General features: G+C 34.9%; 1 protein-coding gene across 1 annotated transcript in view; it reads left to right on the forward strand.

Moving 5' to 3' along the window:
• Positions 1-9,345, forward strand: part of NBN (nibrin) — a 45,467-nt gene extending 36,122 nt beyond the window's left edge. The window contains 4 exon segments of the mRNA XM_067711811.1: positions 522-677; positions 1,947-2,060; positions 7,969-8,018; positions 9,176-9,345. Of these exon segments, the coding sequence (XP_067567912.1) occupies positions 522-677; positions 1,947-2,060; positions 7,969-8,018; positions 9,176-9,206 (351 nt within the window). The 3' untranslated portion in view covers positions 9,207-9,345.
• Positions 9,346-18,965: the final 9,620 nt, after the last annotated feature.

The raw sequence follows: 18,965 nt of genomic DNA on the forward strand, positions 1-18,965 counted from the left end.
AGTTAATGAGGTAGTGTGCCCAGAATTAATGATTGACTTTTTTTGAGGTGTCCAAAATAATAAAAAATATAAATTATTGAAAATCCAAGAAACCTTAAACATTGTATAGAGAACTTCTAGGATGGATTGTATAATAATTGTGGTGTATGGTTTTAATGAAAAGAAGCAGACTATTTCTTGCCAAGAAAATGTATACAAGAAGATAAATTGTTTATTGGGATGATTTTTATTAGAATATGCTACTAAATTTCAAACACTATGGTTTTTTAGCCTTCTCTCATAGATAATGTGTTATAAATGTTTCTAAAGTTGTAGAGTAATTGAGTAATTTTCTGGTTTTGAAATAGATATGATTTGATTTCAAGTACAAAGCAGGTGCCAGAAATAAACCTTTCTTTTTTTTTTTTTTTTTTTTTTTTACTGTTTTTGTGGGTATTTGAACTTTTTTCTGTAAACTCCTGAATGACAAGTAATTTTCCTTTTCCTTCTAATTTCTTCTCTCCATCTTAACACCATTTAAGAACAATGATGAACTTCAGGGTGATGGTGAGATGCTTCCAAAGACGGTGTTACTGACTGAATTTAGGTCACTGGTGGTTCGTAACTCTACTTCCAGAAATGCATCCAGTGTAAATAATGATTATGGTGAACTAAAGAATTTCAAGAAATTCAAAAAGGTATGTATTCCTTTAACTAAAATATCACAAGAGGCCAGTGTTTGAAATGTTTTTAGAAATATGCTAACTAGTAATAAAAGCAGTTTATGTTGAAAAGTGATGCTATTTCTTCTGCTTAAAACAGTTAAAAACTACTAAGGACATAAACTGACACTTAAATGAATATATAAAACAAATTTTATTAAGGTTGAATTCTTTAAAGGTTGCTGTTTACCTGGTTTTTTCTACCTTAAGCAGCAGGCTTTTGGCTGTATCGACAGTGTCCTCCTAGTTCTTTTTTTTTTTTTAATGTCTTTTGGCCGCACAGCATGGCTTGCGGGATCCTAGTTCCCCAACCCGGAATCAGACCTGTGTCCTCAGCGGTGAACGCGTGGGGTGCTAACCACTGAACTGCCAGGGAATTCCCAGGTCCTCCTATTTTCTAATATTGATCTATGACTACCTGAAGACGTTCTTTAACTTAGGACTTTGTGACAATAACAGATTTGTTCAAACTAACTGAGCACATTCAATAATGAAAACTAGGCATTTTATTATTACGTGTGTATATTAAACAAAATATAAATAAGTATACTGAATATCAGATCTGAGTTCCTCCTCCTTTAGGAACTGACAAGATATTTAAGAGAATTTTTTTCCCTTTTTTTTTGAATTTTATTTATTTTTTATACAGCAGGTTCTTATTAGTTATCCATTTTATACATATTAGTGTATATATGTCAATCAGAATCTCCCAGTTCATCCCACCACTACCACCACCCCCTGCCACTTTCCCCCGTTGGTGACCATAACGTTTGTTCTCTACATCTGTGTCTCTATTTCTGCCCTGCAAACTGGTTCATCTGTACCATTTTTCTAGGTTCCACATATATGCATTAATATACAATATTTGTTGTTCTAAGAGAATATTTCTGATCCAGTCTGTATTAATGCATGCTTACTTCATGTTCAGTATCGTGTTGCAAAATCTCATTGTTAAATCAAAATTCAAAAGGCATACTAATTTTTAAAATTAAGTTACCAAACAACAATCAATAATACTCAATAAAAAGAAGCTTAACTGGATTGCCTCTAGTGAAAGAATTTGACTTTTTCTGTATATACTCAAATCAATGAAACAGCTCTATTTCCTCTCACACTCATTTTCATTTATAATATATAAACATCTTTAGTACTTATATGTGATTTACAGTCTTTGTTTTTTTAAGCTTTTTTAAAAAAAAGATTGTCAATTTTTTAGTGCATTTACCAAGGTTTACTATTTAACAGGTCAAATTTCCTGGAGCAGGAAAACTTCCACACATCATTGGAGGATCAGATCTAATAGCTCATCATACCCGAAAGACTACAGAATTAGAGGAGTGGTTGAGGCAGGAAATGGAGGTTAGTAGGAAGTAAGACCCAGTAACTTGTTTGATTTGTATTTTGATCCCTTGTGATTTCCTTAGAGCAAATTCTTCTTAAAACCAAACTTAAGATGAGTGACCTAAGGTTATTCTTTCAGAAAAATTCGTGAGTTACAGAGCATTAAGATTAATTTGTACCTTTCCATAACACTTCATTAAGGGACTTCTAGATTTATTGATCATATCCTATCTAATATGCCATCTAAGCCTCAGGAAACCAAACCTCAGTTACAGTGCTCTTTTGGGAAAATATGAACTGCTTTACAGCTCTCCATGTTAGAATGTGGTTTCCAAAAACTCACTGTTTTACAGCTATTGGCTGCAAGTAAATATTTATAAACTACTATAATGAGAACTCACAGGGAAGAATACAAAAATATGCTTCTTTTACTTTCTCCCTGGGTGTTTTGAGTACTAGTGTATGTTATATAACAAGACTGTCCACGTGATCCATAATTCTTTCAACCCCTTTTTTTAAACTGGTGAATTTGAAAAAAATTCATTAAAGTTGGGAGCTTTTTAATATAGAAGTACTACGTGGAAGTTAAGAATTCAGAAACACATGACCATTGAATTGAGAGGTAATCAGAGTCCATATCCAAAGGTAGAAAGTCTTCTTCTTAGTCTTTGTATTGCGTGATTATCCGGTGCTACTGAAACCCAAAGGTGGGCTCCATTGGTCATCTTAATGGGCTGTTTGAAGTAGGGCTGTTTGGTAATTAGGGGGTAGGGACAATATCTCTTTCTTGGACTCTGATGTGACATAAGTTAAATCCCACTTTCTTCTCAATGTATCTTAGCTCCTTTCTGTATATTTCACTGCTTGTTTCTTTGGATTGTACTTTGGTAATTTCTTTAGATTGTCTTCCAGTTTAGTACTTCTCTCTTGAGCTCTGTCTGGTTGGTATTTCATTCATCCACTGAGTTTTCATTCAACCTATTGGATTTTTTCATTTCTGGAAATCTTTGTCATTTATTTCTAAATCTTGTTCCCTGCTGACATTTTAAAGTTCCTCTCTTGTATTCTTTTCCCAATGATACCAATACCTAAAGTGTTGATCTGTTTAATGTAGTTCTCTCTTACGGTGCCTTGTTTCCAAGTATGTATTTTGTGATCTTTGAATGTGAACTGCTCATTTTCCTTGGAACTTGATCTATGGGAATTCCTTAAGTCCTAATTTGAGGTTTATTTCCTCCAGAAAAGATAAGTTTGTGTCTGCCAATCTTGTTCTACCAATATGAGACTACTTTAATCTCTGCTTGTGATGTTTTGGGATCATTCAGGTAGTTAATGTATTTGGACCAGAAGCTTGGGTGAAGGCTACCTTGTCATTATAAACATAGTGAGATTTTTTATTTCTTTCTTTCACCCTGTGTCAGGGTCAAGATAGGCAAGTTTCTTTGCTGTCTCCTTTTGTGTTGTAGAGTTTGTTCCTTTTTCGCCCTTTAGTGCTGGAGTCTTTTATTCTATTTATCTTGGATTTTCTTTAATAATGCTCATTTCCTGTACAGACATCAAAGGAGAGCCTGGGTTTTTTCCTGCTTTGTAGATCCCCCCAGGGCAGGGCAAAAGCTGGCTTTGGTACTTGGTGACATCTCAGGATTTTTATTTTGCTTTATTATGGGTTTAATGTAGTATTCAGAAATTTGTTTTTAAACATGCTTTTTTTAATCAAAAAATTGTTAGGTCACTCAAAAATAGGGTTGTCAGGATTTTTAATGTCAGAAAATGGAAGGATGGAGGTACCATCCTTCACTTCATTCTTTTTTGAAAGGATAACTGGCTTTGCCATTTTATAAATGTGCATTCCAAATAATTATGGTAGTACACAAAAGAATGAAGAAGTGAAAATCCTAAGTACCCATTTAGACATTAAATACATAATGTTCCAGACGTCTGTTTATTGAGGAGGAGTGGAGGCAGGGAGGGATAATGTAGGAAGGGAAGGAGAGAGATTGATAGAAGGAAGTAAAACTGAAAGCATTGCTGAATTCGTATAAATGTTTCTTCCTTCCAGATATTTCCTGAGATCCCTAAATAAGAAAAACACTATCAGGTTACAATCAGTATTTGTTTCAAACTACATATTTTGATTTTAGATACTGTTTGTTGGCTCCTACTGTGAAGAGTGAGGAAATTATTTGTGCTTCCTCTGCTTCCCCGCCCGCACCTCATGCCAGTGCCCCTTTTCTCCCTTTTTAGGTGACTTGCATGCCTTCAGTATTCCTTCTTAGGCTTGAAAGTCAGTAACAGTCAGAATATATCTCAGTGTTGATCATTCTCCCTTCATTTTTCCCAGAGTAAAGTATGCTATTTTGATTTGTAGGTGCAGTTCTTTTTTTATTTCAAGGAACTTTTCTATTACATCTTTAAAAACATTTTTATATTTGCTGGGTTCTCTACATTTAAGACATAACTCTCCTTTTATTAAATCACCTTTGCCCTTCACATGCATTTCTTCTACGTTCATTGTGGTTTTCTTAAGCTCTTTCACTATATCAGAAATCCAAATTTCAGTTGTGTCTCTTCTGTTCCTCACCAGCTATGTTATGTGACCTTGAGGAAATTACTTCTTTATCCTTCTGTTTCTTCCTTTGCAGAATGGGAATAATAATAGTACCTCCATTTCACAGGCTTTTTGTGAGAATAACATACGATACTACTTAATAAAGCATTTATAACAGTGGAAACAGTGTTAGCTATTTCTCATTTATTTAATTCTGAAATGGTGTTATTAGAGTTCTCGGTTTGTTTACTTAGCATTCATTCCCATTTCATTTCATTGTGTTTTTTCTATATTTAACTCTTGTTCTTATTTTATTGCATTCATGTTCTTATTAATTTTATTTATTTTTTATTTATGGGTTATTATTTGTTTCAGACTAGGTTCTTTAACTGTCTTTTGCAGGTTCTATTCCAGTCTCTCTCTCTTTTTTTCCATCTGGATGTGGAGTGGCTTTCCTGTTTTCTTTCATCTTGCAGCTATTTAAAGTAAAATACCCTTTCCAGATATTGTTTGCTGTGTGAAACATTATATGACATCTTATTGCAGGGATTACATTCTGAAACCAGTTTGTGAGGCAAAAATTGAATGTCGTTGAAGTCACTCCTACCCATCTTAGCTTGTTCATAAAAAACAATTATCCTGATGCCTCCATACTGTTGGTATGGCAGCATGTTCAGTCAAAGGCACATTGCATGTCCCATCTAGTTTCTATTGCCTGAAAACATTGAATTGAGGAAAGGCAAGGGTAATGTAAAGCTGTGTGCAGCTCTTTCTTGGAACTGGAATTAAATATGTACCAGGGAGTATATCTTATCCCAGAAGAGAATAACTTACATTTTAGGTTATTTGCCTAATTTGTCAGGGATGCCTGGAGCCTATGCCTTTGGTCAGTGTCAGTCCCACTTACCTCTCCATGCCATTAGTCCCCTCCCAGCAGTCCACCAGCAGTTGTTTTCTCTTTCCTGCTCAGGCTACTTTTTCCCAAATTTGTATTATTAGTAAGAATTCTCAGGTTTGGACAGTTCCGTAGCACTTTTTAGTGAGTTGGGGGAGGGTTAGGAATCAGTTGCATTAATCTTTTGGTTCTTTGCACAGCCACCTTTTTGAAGTCTGTGGCGTGGGGTTATGTGCTTCTTGATTAATTATAGCTGTCGAGTTTTACTTGTTCTTGGATGGGGAGGAGTTGACAGAATGATGGTGCAGCTGCTGACTTTTTCCTATCTTTCATTTATTTCATTAGCATTAGTAGAGAGGCTGTGTCCTAGATTTATTCTACCAAATCTCTCCTTTTTTTGCTAGAACAATTTTAGGTGCTCTAGGTAGGATTTGCTCTCTAAGATAATAGAGTTGACTTTGTTCTTCTACATGACTGCAGCTTCTATGTATAAATGTGCTACTGTCTTGATGTTTCCCTAGGCTTGCTCTAGCTACTCTTCTGTATTCCCTGCCTTTGTTCTTTTTTAGCCCTCCTTTTTCTTCTTTTGCTGCAGACCAGTCTTAGTTTTCATAATCACTTAGTTCCCAAACTTTCTTTGAATATAGGATGTTTTTATTCTGTGCATTAAACGTAATAACTCTTTGACCTCTACCCAACCTGATTTGACTTTTGAAAGACTGTGATTTGTAGTTCTCCCAAGCCACTGAAAAATGCCAGTAATAGGAGGATTTCTGGTTTTTAATACTTTTTTACTTAATGATTTTACTAAGATATATAAGATAAAGCTGATTTTTGTTTACTATTTAAACTTTAAAATTCACATCCCTTACTAGGAAGCCTCTAAGAATATTTAGGAGAATGATACCAGCAGCTTTTTTGACAACTGCTTTATGAAAATCATGTGCCTTCCCATTTGTGTTCTGCTGTACTTACTAGAAAATGTAAAAGATGTAATTTCAGTTTGACATTTCACTGTATGAATAGAAAATCATTCTATAAGTTTGAATCCCTGCAAGTCTTCTTCTAGGCCCTTTCCAAAGACTCAGAAGCAGTGTAACAGCCTGGTTAATAGCTGGTGCTTTTATTCAAGGAGACCTGGTCAATCCCAGTTCTTCCATATGACAATTTTTTGATTTTCTACAATGTACTTAACCTAAGTCTCTGTTTCCTTATTGATTACAATTGGAATAATAGTGTAAAAGTAGTAATGAGATTATATGAAGATTAAATGAGTTCTTTTTAGAAACAGTTTTAAGATAGTATCTGGAAATACACAAATGTAAATTACTTACAGTAGCAAACAGTGTCTGCATTCAGAGAACTTACAGTTTTTTAGTGGAGATGTGATATAAATAATTATAACAGAAGATAGAAATTGATGAACATCTAGGAGTCACATAGGTAAAGTTCTGTGGGAGTTCTTCATAGCAGACTTACTTTTAAATGAAGAGGATTAGAAAGCCATTGTTAAAGAGGTGAAGAACATGTTCCTTGATGCATAGTAGACACTAAACAATTATTGAGTGAATGCACCTTGAAAGATGGTCAGATGTGGAAAGAGGAGGATACTGTATCACATTTTTTGTCATGAACAAAAGCAGAGAGGGTCCCAGTATATTTGTTCGGAGGTGAGCCTGGTTTTTTGTTTGTTTTGTTTGTTTTGTCTTTTTGTGTGATTCAGTTTAACTGGCATACAGGGTTCATGAAGAGGAGAGTGAGAAGTGATTGAGGAAGTAGAATGGAGCCAGGTTATGAAGAGCCTTTCCCATTTAAGGGTCAGACTCAAGAGTTTGTGTTTTCTTTGGTAGGTGGGAGAAGTCATTGAAGGGTTTTGAATGGCACATGATAGGATCATGGCACATGATAGGATCATACATACTGAAGTCCATCATACTGGACTTTAGGAAGATGCACCCAGCACAAGGTATTTCCAGTCCTAACTGTCAAAGATACTTTAGGAGTTTGGTGAGTTTGTGTTTTAAATTATTTTGTGGGTGAGGTGATTCAGCAGCAACTTCTGAGTCCTGATTTGGGGCTGTGAGGAAGAGAGCCACTTTACCTGCAGAGCTGCTCTGGTTGAAGGGGGGGTAAATATTGCCCTTTCAGCCCCTCCATCAGTGGTATGATCTCAAAACACTGAAATTTCATTTAGTAAAAGGGTTCTCCTGGAAAAAAATGTTTAAAAACTCAACAAGCTAGCAATGTATGTGTTGGTTGCCTTTGAGAGGAGATTGGCTGGAGAAAGTTGTTCAATTAGAGGACTTTCGCAGTAATCTTGGCATGAAGTGAATACGGAACAGACCTGTTGAATGGGCAAGAAGTCATAGAGGCAAAAACTTACAGACCTGGTGACCTCTGGGATGTGATCACCCAGCATGGCAATTTCATTAACTATATTTTCATCACTTAGCAAGTTTCTGAAACTGTGTTAATTTTGACAGGTGCAAAATCAACATGCAAAAGAAGAATCTCTTGCCGATGAACTCTTTAGGTAAAGTTTAATTTCAGCTTTCTCCTGAATCTTTGTATATAAAATTCAGTTCTATTGATAGAGGTTAAATATTTGTTTCTTCTATCCTTAGAAATAGACACTTCAGTACCTTCACTGAAAGAATATTTTGTCTTGTTTTTAATATAGGTATTTCTTTTTACTACTTGAGCACCTCATAATTAGGTTTACTGGATATAGCTTCTAGGTTTGAGCTTAATTCACTTATACTGTGTCACAAGATATTTAAAATTTATTTGGGGCATTTAGGCAAAAGAAGGGTCCTGAGCTGGGTGAATTTGGCTGATAAATTTGTGAGATTTTCAGCTCTGAGCAGAATTATGAATGAATGGGGTTTTGAAATAAGACAAGTAAAATACCAGACCATTTGTTAGTTTTATTTGGCACATACATAAAAATAAGAAGCTGGATTAGAGTTTCAAAGCAGGTTTTTGTGGGAGGGTTAGAGGAGTTATAATGGATGATTATAATTTAATTCTGATTTAACATTTTCAGCATTCCTGCAGACCCAACAAACATTATAATAATTAGCTCACAAATATTCATAAACAATATTGTAGGTAGATACTGGCTAGGGGAGAATAACATTTTCCCAAGAAATACTGTATTTTGAGTCTGTTTTGTAACCAATTTGATTCTTTAATTTCATTATTGACAGTGTGAATCATTGATGAAAATGTTGACAAATGGTGCTGATTTTTCATAAGTACAAGTCAGATGGGAATAGTTGCCCAACTACATTGTTTGTTATAGGAGAAGACTTTATAATTATATTTGAGGTTCATTATGCTCTTGGTGAAAATGATATAATTTAATTTGAGAGTGGAGAGGTCTGTTTGCAGCCATCCTGGAGGAAGTATAAAAACATGTATTAATTTTTAAACTGTTGTTTTCATTAATTATTTTAGTGCTTTTACAGGATTTTTTGATGATGTTTTACCAAATATTCATCAAAGCAGCATCAAAAGGATAAATGACAGTAAAAATGTCAGTGCTTAATATCTGATCCCAAGGATAAAATTAGCATTCTCATTTCTGTTTGCAGAAGTATGTCTATGTTTTGAAAGCTCTTTAACTTGAAAAGTGAAAGGAATGCTGTCATTTATCTAGATATCATTTAACTGTTTCTTTCTTTGCAGATACAATCCTAATGTAAAAAGGAGAAGATAACAGGGTTTTATGAAGAAGCCATGGAAAAACATTTCCTATCAAGTATTTACATCGAGTTTCCTCTGGGATACATGCATATAGTGTATAGAAGATTTAAGTTTATGGCCTAAATTTGTTAAATAAAATGAACAAAACTCCATTTCTTTTGTGTGTGACAATTAGTATTGTTTATTCTGTTTTCAGTCTTTGTTATCTAATCTTTTATAATAATGTTTTTTTCATTTTTAAACGTTACTTTAACTTATTGAATAGTTACTGTGGTCTCAGTTCGAAATTCTAAAAGTATAAAAAGGGTAAAAGATTAAAAAGGTCTCCCTTCTACCACTGTCCTAGCTATTCGTTTCCCCTCCTCTGAAAAAATCCATGACACTCATTTCTTATGAGTCTTTACAGAGATTTTTAATGTCTATTCAAATTTCTCTGCATATCATTTTTCAGTAATTTCCTATAAAATGATAGCATAATATATACAGTGTTCTGTACCTTATTCTTCTTCACTGACTAGATTGGAAGGTTATAGTCATATCAAAACATAATTTTTTTCTGTTTATTATTTTTTTCTTTTCCATTATGCCATAGTCTTCCCTGAGCTGAAGTAACCCAAGTGAAATGGATTTCAGTGTTGAAGATGTCACCCACATATTATTCTAGTACTGGGAATGATAGTGGAAGACTTCATCAAGCTTCTGGATAGATCTCACTAGAATGAGATAAGACCTATTTGGTGGTCTTACTGAGCTGGGTGTTTTGAGCCTTTTAGAATCCTAGTTTTTGTATCTATAAAGTAGAAATGGTAAGATCGTCTTCTTTCTACCTTAAAGGGAGATGGTAAGAAAAAAAGAATGTCTTTTTCCACATTTTGTCATATAGACAGCTTTGGCTGTACATTATAATTAGGGTAAAGTCTTTTTACCTGCTCTAAGGACTGATGCATTTTGTCTTAGGAGGTAGAACATGCTTTTTATACTGACTGAAAACTTCCTAGTTTCACGTAGGTTCTGCCACCCCTTTTTAGGTTGTGAGAGATAGCCTAGCATGAAAAGTTATATCATAAATTAGTTTATAGTGTTGCTAAGCCTTCATGGAAGATTTAGTGTTCCTTCATATTCAGTCAAGGGAAGTCACCATATTTAAGTATCTGACTAATATACTTTGCACCCTTGACCAGCCTTCAGAACATGTTATTTCCTTTCAGGACATAGTTTTTAAATGTCCTAGCTTTTTCTTGTTTCTTCGTTTTATTATCCCTTCAAATTCTTTGTTTAGGAAACATTATTAAATGTGTATTTTATATAAAACATTACCCTCCACAACATTGAAAGAATTCAAAGATAAATGAATAATGGTCTCTCTAACTTTCTAGGAGTAGTCTAAAAGCTCAAACACTCCAGAACTGACTGAGTTTTTAAAATTCCCTTTAAGTTCTGTTTAGCTTAGAAAGTATTGTTAAATAGATGAAAGATGTTTGCCATTGCTTTGCATAGATCCTTCAGTGCTGCACAGTTTTTATAAAGCTCTTAGCTCTGCCCTGAACAACTTTAGTCACACCCATGCTTGGGTAAGGTGTGTACCTTTTCCCTTGGATTTTGGGGGACTCTTCTGTAAGCCTTTACATGTTTTAGGAGGAAGAGGGGAGGTGTAACTTGCCACCTCCCTTTCTTAGTCAGATGAGTGGGAACTCTGCCCCCATTTTTGACCTGGGCCTTTAGGTGGTGGCAGGGAAGAGGTAGCCTAGCCTTTGACCATAATCTCACAATTGTCCATTGCCCAGCAGCACTTTTTTTTTTTAACATCTTTATTGGAGTATAATTGCTTTACAGTGTTGTGTTTCTGCTGTATAACAAAGTGAACCAGCTATATGCATACGTATATCCCCATATCCCCTCCCTCTTGTGTCTCCCTTTCACCCTCCTTATCCCACCCCTCTAGGTGATCACAAAGCACCAAGCTGATCTCCCTGTGCTATGCAGCTGCTTCCCACTAGCTAGCTATTTTACATTTGGTAGTGTATATATGTCAATGCTACCCTCTTACTTTGTCCCAGCTTACCCTTCCCCCTCCCTGTGTCCTTAAGTCCATTCTCTACGTCTGTGTCTTTATTCCTGTCCTGCCCCGAGGTTCATGAGAACATTTTTTTTTTTTTTTTGGATTCCATATATATGTCTTAGCATAAGGTATTTTTCTGTTTCTCTGACTTCACTCTGTATGACAGACTCTAGGTCCATCCACCTCACTGCAAAAAAGTCAATTTCGTTGCTTTTTATGGCTGAGTAATATTCCATTGTATATATGTGCCACATCTTCTTTATCCATTCATCTATCGATGGACACTTAGGTTGCTAACATATCCTGGCTATTGTAAATAGTGCTGCAGTGAACATTGTGGTACATGACTTTTTGAATTATGGTTTTCTCAGGGTATATGCCCAGTAGTGGAATTGCTGGGTCATATGGTAGTTCTATTTTTAGTTTTTTAAGGAGCCTCCTAACTGTTCTCCATAGTGGCTGTACCAGTTTGCGTTCCCACCAACAGTGTAAGAGGGTTCCCTTTCTCCACACCCTCTCCAGCATTTATTGTTTGTAGATTTTTGATGATGGCCATTCTGACCGGTGTGAGGTGATACCTCATTGTAGTTTTGATTTGCATTTCTCAAATGATTAGTGATGTTGAGTATCTTTTCATGTGTTTGTTGGCAAACTGTATATCTTCTTTGGAGAAATGTCTTATTTACGTCATCTGCCCATTTTTGGATTGGGTTGTTTGTTTTTTTGATATTGAGCTGCATGAGCTGCTTGTATATTTTGGAGATTAATCCTTTGTCAGTTGCTTCATTTGCAAATATTTTCTCCCATTCTGAGCATTGTCTTTTTGTCTTTTTTATGGTTTCCTTTGCTGTGCAAAAGCTTTTAACTTTCATTAGGTCCCATTTGTTTATTTTTGTTTTTATTTCCATTTCTCCGGGAGGTGGGTTAAAAAGGATCTCCAGCAGCACTTTTAAAGTTGCATACCCCCTTCCCTTTCTCTAGGTATAATGCTCTTTCTACCCAGAAGTATCTTCCTTACGTATTTCTTCCTAATTCGTTAACTGAAGCCTTGTGGTTGGGCACACTAGTGGGAGTCTATATTTGCTTATTTGAATGATCATGATCCATATTCCTTCCTAAGAGATCAAAGCACATTGAGACTTAGGTAAAGTTTTCTCCTCCCTCAAGTTTAACAAATTTACTGGCGTAGAGTTCATAATATTCCTGTATTAAGCTTTTAATGTCTGTATAATATATAGTGATGTCTCTTTTGTTCTTTTCAGAGATTTGTGTTCTTTTTTTTTTGCTTGATCAATCTAGTTAGAAGTTTATCAATTCTGTTCTAAAAATTTTAAAGAATGTTTAGTTTCGTTGATTTTCTCTATTTTTTGCCTTGTTTCATTGATTTTCACTCTTTATTTCCTACCTTCCACTTACTTTGTGTTTAACTTTGCTCGTATTTTTCTAGCCCCTGTAGATGGAAACTTAGATCATTGATTTTAAACCTGTCTTCTTTCTAATATTAGAATTCAAAACTATATGTTTCCCTCTGTGCACTGCATTAGCTGCATGTGACAACTTTGGATATTTGTGTTATTATTCAATACAAAATATGTTTTAATCTCCTTGTGCTTCCTTCATTGACATGTGCATTAGCTATTTAATTTCCAAATAAAAGTTCTCTGTCTATCCAGAGATATAATAGCTAGTTAGTTACCAGTTCTTTGTTACTGCTTTCTAAATTAATTGCACTATGGTGAGAGATGTATTTAGTAAGAATTTCAGTCTTTTGAAATTTTTTGCAACTTGTTTTATCACAGCATATGGTTGGTCTGTTTGTGTTCTATGTACACTTAAAGTGTATTATGCAGTTTGTGGGTATAGGTGTTCTATAAATGTTAGTTAGGTCAGTGGTTAATAATACTATTGAAATCTTTAATATACTAATTTTTTTTCTCTTTGACCAGTTACTGAAAGATGCATATTAAAATCTCCAACTGTAGTTGTGGATTTGTCTATTTCTCCCTTTAGTTCTGTCCATTTTTACTTCATATATCTTTAAGTTTTATTGAGATATAAATTAGTTTAAGGTATACAACATAATGATTTGATATATGTACATGTTGTGAAATGATTACCACAAGTTTAGTTAACCTCAATCACCTCACATAGTTACAAATTGTTGTTCTCTCGTGATGAGAACTTCTTAGATCACATCTTAAAGGTTACCAACTTTTAAATATACAATACAGTATTGTTAAAGGTAGTCAAGATGCTGTGCATTCAATACCCAGAAACTGTTTATCTTATAGCTGGAAGTTTGTTGTACCTTTTGACCACCCTGATCCATTTTCCCTACCCCCCTGCCTCAGGCAACCACCAATGTGTTCTCTGTTTCCGTAAGTTGGGTTTTTTTAGATTCCACATGAGTGAGATCATACAGTATTTGCCTTTCTCTGCCATTTTAGTATAATGGCCTCAAAATTCATCCATGTTGTAACAGATAACAGGATTTCCTTCTTTTTTATGGCTGGGTAATATCCCATTTTGTATATATACCACATTTTCTTTATTTGTCCATTGATGGACACCTAAGTTATTTCCATGTCTTGGCTATTGTAAATAATACTTCAGTGAAACAGAGGTGCATATATTTCTCTGAGACAGTGATTTTCTTTCCTTCAGACATATAGCCAGAAGTGGAATTGCTGGGTCATATGATGTATTTTTAAAAAACTTTTTGAGGAACTTTCATACTGTTTTCTATAGTAGCTACACCAATTTACATCCCCATCAACAGTGCACAAGTGTTCCCTTTTCCCCACATCCTAGCCAACACTTGTTATCTCTTGTCTTTTTGATGACAGCCATTTTAATATGTGTGAGATACTTTTGATTTCCCTGATGGTTAGTGATGTTGACCACTTTTTCATGTACTTGTTGGCTATCTGTATGTCATTGGAGAAATGTCTATTCAGTTTCTCTGTCCGTTTGTTAATTGGATTGTTTGATTTTTGCTATTGAGTTCTTTATATATTTTAGATATTAATCCCGTATCAGATATATGTTTTGCATATATTGCATTTATTTTCTCCCATTCCATAGGTTGCCATTTCATTTTGTTGGTTTTCTTTGACATGCAGAAGCTTTTTAGTTTGATGTAGTCCCACTTGTTTACTTTTCTTTTATTGGCTTTGCCTTTGTTGTCAAATCCAAAAAAACAAATCATTGCCAAAACCTATGTCAAGGAGTTTACCTCCTATGGTTTCTTCTAGGAATTTTATGCTTTCAGGTCTCACAGTCCAGTTTTTAATATATTTTGCCTTGATTTTTGTATATGGTGTAAGATAATGGTCCAGTTTCAGTTTTTTACATTTGGCTGTCCAGTTTTCCTAGCACCATTTATTAAAGAAACTATCCTTCCCCCCCCCTTTTTTTTTTTTTTTTGCAGTATGCAGGCCTCTCACTATTGCGGCGTCTCCCGTTGCGGAGCACAGGCTCCAGACGCACAGGCTCAGTGGCCATGGCTCACGGGCCCAGCCGCTCCACGGCATGTGGGATCCTTCCGGACTGGGGCACGAACCCGTGTCCCCTGCATTGGCAGGTGGACTCTAAACCACTGCGCCACCAGGGAAGCCCCTCCTTTCCCCATTTTATATTCATGGATCCTTTGTCAAAAATTAATTGACTGTAAATGCATGGCTTTAAATCTGGGCTCTCTTATGTTTGATTGATCTATGTGTACTTTTATGCCAATACTGTACTGTTTTGATTGATATAGCTTTGTAATATACTTTGAAATCAGGAAGTGTTATGCCTCTAGCTTTGCTCCTCTTCTTTCTAAAGACTCCTTTGAATTTTTAAGTTTTTTGTGGTTCCATACAAATTTTACAATTATTCTATTTTTGTGAAAAATGCCACTGGAATTTTGATAAGGATTTCACTGAATCTGTACACTGCTTTGTGTAGGATGGATATTTTAACAATATCAACTATTTCAGTCCCTGAGCTGGCTTAATTAATGCTGGCTTCATAAAACGAGGTTGGAAGCGTTCCCTTCTCTTCAGATTTTTGGACTCACTTGAGAAGGATGGGTATTAACTACTCCTTAAATGTTTTGTAGAATTCACCAGTTAAGACATTTAGTCCTGGACTTTTCTTTGTTGGGAGATTTTTGATTATTGATTCAATCTCCTTAGTATTAATTGTAATTGTTTATCACAGCAGGGTATTGAAATCCCCTACTGTTATTGTATTGCTGTCTCTTTCTTCAAATCTGTTAATATTTGCTTACATATTTAGGTGCTACTATGTTGGGTGCATAAATATTTATGTTTGCTATAGCCTCTTGTTGGATTGACCCTTAATATTATATAATGACCTTCTTTGTCTTGTATTATACTCGGGATAGAAGTCTATTTTGTCTGACAAAAGCATAGCTACTTCTGCTTTCTTTTCATTTTTATTTACATGGAATATCTTTTTCCATCTCTTCACTTTCAGTCTGTGTGTATCCTTAAAGCTAATGTGAGTCTCTTGTAGGCAGCATATAATTTGGTTTGTTTGTTTGTTTATCCATTCGGCCATTTTACGTCTTTTGATTGGAGAATTTAGTCCATTTACATTTAAAGTAGCTATTGATAGTGTGAACTTACTATTGCCATTTTGTTGTTTTCTGACTAATTAATTTCTGTAAATTGTTTTCCAGTTCATTTGTTCCTTCTTATCTTGTTCTCTTCCTTTGTTTTTTTGTTTTTGTTTTTTGTTTTTTGTGTTTTTTTGCGGTATGTGGGCCTCTTACTGTTGTGGCCTCTCCCGTTGCGGAGCACAGGCTCCAGACGTGCAGGCTCAGCGGCCATGGCTCACGGGCCCAGCCACTCTGCGGCATGTGGGATCTTCCCGGACCGGGGCACGAACCCGTGTCCCCTGCATCGGCAGGCGGACTCTCAACCACTGCGCCACCAGGGAAGCTCTGTTCTCTTCCTTTGTGATTTGATGATATTCTGTAGTGGTATGTTTAGATTCCTTTATCTTTTGTGTATGTACTATAGGTTTTTGCTTTGTGGTTTCCATGAGGCTTACATAAAACATCTTATAGTTATAACAGTCTATTTTAAACTGATAACAACTTTGAATGCATACTAAGCTCTGCAGTTTTACTCTTCCCACCCCCATGTTTTATGTTTTTGATGTCACAATTTACATCTTTTTACCTTATGTAACCATTAATAAATTATTGTAGCTATAATTATTTTTTTCTACTTTTAACCTTTATACTAGATTTTTAAGTGATTTACTCATCACCATTACATTATTCTAAATTTATATTTATCAGAGATTATATTTTCATATGTTTTTCTGTTACTAATTAGCATCTTTCTTTTCAGCTTGAAGAAGTCCCTTTAACATTTCTTGTAAGGCTAGTTGAGTGGTGATGAACTCCTTTAGCTATTGCTGTCTGGAAAATCTCTCCTTTGATTCAGAAGGACAGAACAATTCAGAACGTTGCTAGGTGGAGTATTCTTGGTTGGAAAGTTTTGTTTTTTGGGGTTTTTTTGGTTTGTTTTTTTCTTAGCAATTTGACTATATCATTACATTCCGTTTTGGCCTGCAATGTTTATACATGGTTTATACATGATAGTATATTTAGAAAATCCTAAAGATGCCACCAAAAAAAACCTATTAGAACTACTAAATGAATTAAATAATATTTCAGGATACAAAATTAATATATAGAAATCTGTTGCATAGATTTCTTTTTTTAATTAATTATTGATGAAAGATATTGAAGATGATACAAGCAAATGGAATTATATACCATGCTCGTAGATTGGAAAAGTTAGTATTGTCAAAATAACCATACCACCCAGAGCAATCTACAGATTCAATGCAATCCCTATCAAATACCAATGGCATTTATCACAGAATTAGACCAATAATTTAAAAATCTGTATGGAAACACAAAAGACCTCACATAGCCAAAATAATCTTGAGAAAGAACAAGGCTGGAGGAAGTCTTATGCTCCCTGATTTCAAACTATACTACGAAGCTACAGTGATGAAAAGTTTTATGGTACTGGAACAAAATAGCCCGGAAATGAGCTCATATTTCTATTGTCAATTAATTTATAACAAAGGAGGGAAGAATATACAATAGGGAAAAGATAGCCTCTTCAATAAATGGTGTTGGGAAAACTGGACAGCTATATGCAAAAGAATCAAACTGGGCTACTTTCTCCCACCATATACCAAAATCAACTCAAAATGGATTCAAAACTTAATAACACTTGAAACCATAAAAACCCCAGAAGAAAACACACGTAGTATGCTCTTTAACATTAGTCTTTCCAGTATCTTTTGGTGGAGATATGTATCCTCAGGCAAGAGAAACAAAAGTAAACAAACAATTGGGACTACGTCAAACTGAAAAGCTTTGGCACAGCAAAGGAAACTAAACAAAATGAAAAAGTTCTACTGAATTGGGAGAAGATATATCTGATAAGGGATTAATATCCAAAATATACAAAGAACTCTTAAAACCCAACTTCAAAAAAAAAAACCAATTGAAATAGGGGTAGAGGACCTCAAAAAGACATTTTTCCAAAAAAGACATACAGATGCCCAACAGACATATGGAAAGATGCTCAACATCACTAATCATCAGAGAAATGCAATCAAAACCACAATATCACCTCACATCTGTGTCAGAAGGCTGTCTTCAAGGCAAGTAACTAGTGTTGGTGAGCATGTGGAGGAAGGGAACCCTCTTGCACTCTTGGTGGGAATGTAAATTGGTACAACCACCATGGAAAACAGCATGGAGTTTCCTCAAAAAATTAAAAATGAAACTACCATACAATCCAGTAATTCCACGTCTGGGTATTTTTCCAACAAGAACACTAATTCAGTTAGATATATGCACCCTTGTGTTCCTTGCAGCATTATTTACAATAGCCAAGATATGGAAGCAACCTGTGTCTATGGTGTGTGTGTGTGTGTGTGTGTGTGTGTATGTACATATATATATAATTCAGTCATAAAAAAGAATGAAATCTTGCCACTTGTGACAACATGGATGGACCTGGAGGGTATTTTGCTACATGAAATAAGTCAGAGAGAGAAAAAAATACTGTATGGTTTCACTTATATGTGGAACATAAAAAACAAATGAACATACATTATAAAACAGATTCCTAGATGCAGAGAACAAACAGGTCATTCTTACAGTGCAGGGGGCTGGGGGATGAGTGAAATAAGTGAGGGAGATTAAGAAGTACAAACTTCCAGTTGCAAAATAGAGTCATGGGGATGAAATGGACAGCACTGGGAATATAATCAATAATATTGTAATATCTTTGTATGATGACAGATGGTAACTAGACTTATTGTGCTTATCATTTTGTAATATACAGAAATATCAAATCACTATGTTGTGCACCTAGGAAAAAATTCAAATTTTAAAATGTTTTTTGGTATTCTACTTTACTGCCTCTATTGGCTTTACAGCCACACCTTATAAAATTCTCTAGTTGCTGTAAGGAATACATTTATTGCAGTTTACCTTAAATAACATACCACTTCCAGTGTAATATATACATCTTATAAATGTGTACTTCCATTCATCCCATTACTTATAATTATCACGTATTTTACTTCTACATGTCCTCAGTTCTTAATTTCTGCTTTAAATTTTCTTCTGGTTAAACACTGTCATTTTCATTTTAATAGTCAATT

The sequence above is a fragment of the Pseudorca crassidens genome, chromosome 17 (genome assembly GCF_039906515.1).
Source record: "Pseudorca crassidens isolate mPseCra1 chromosome 17, mPseCra1.hap1, whole genome shotgun sequence".
Lineage (NCBI taxonomy): Eukaryota > Metazoa > Chordata > Mammalia > Artiodactyla > Delphinidae > Pseudorca > Pseudorca crassidens.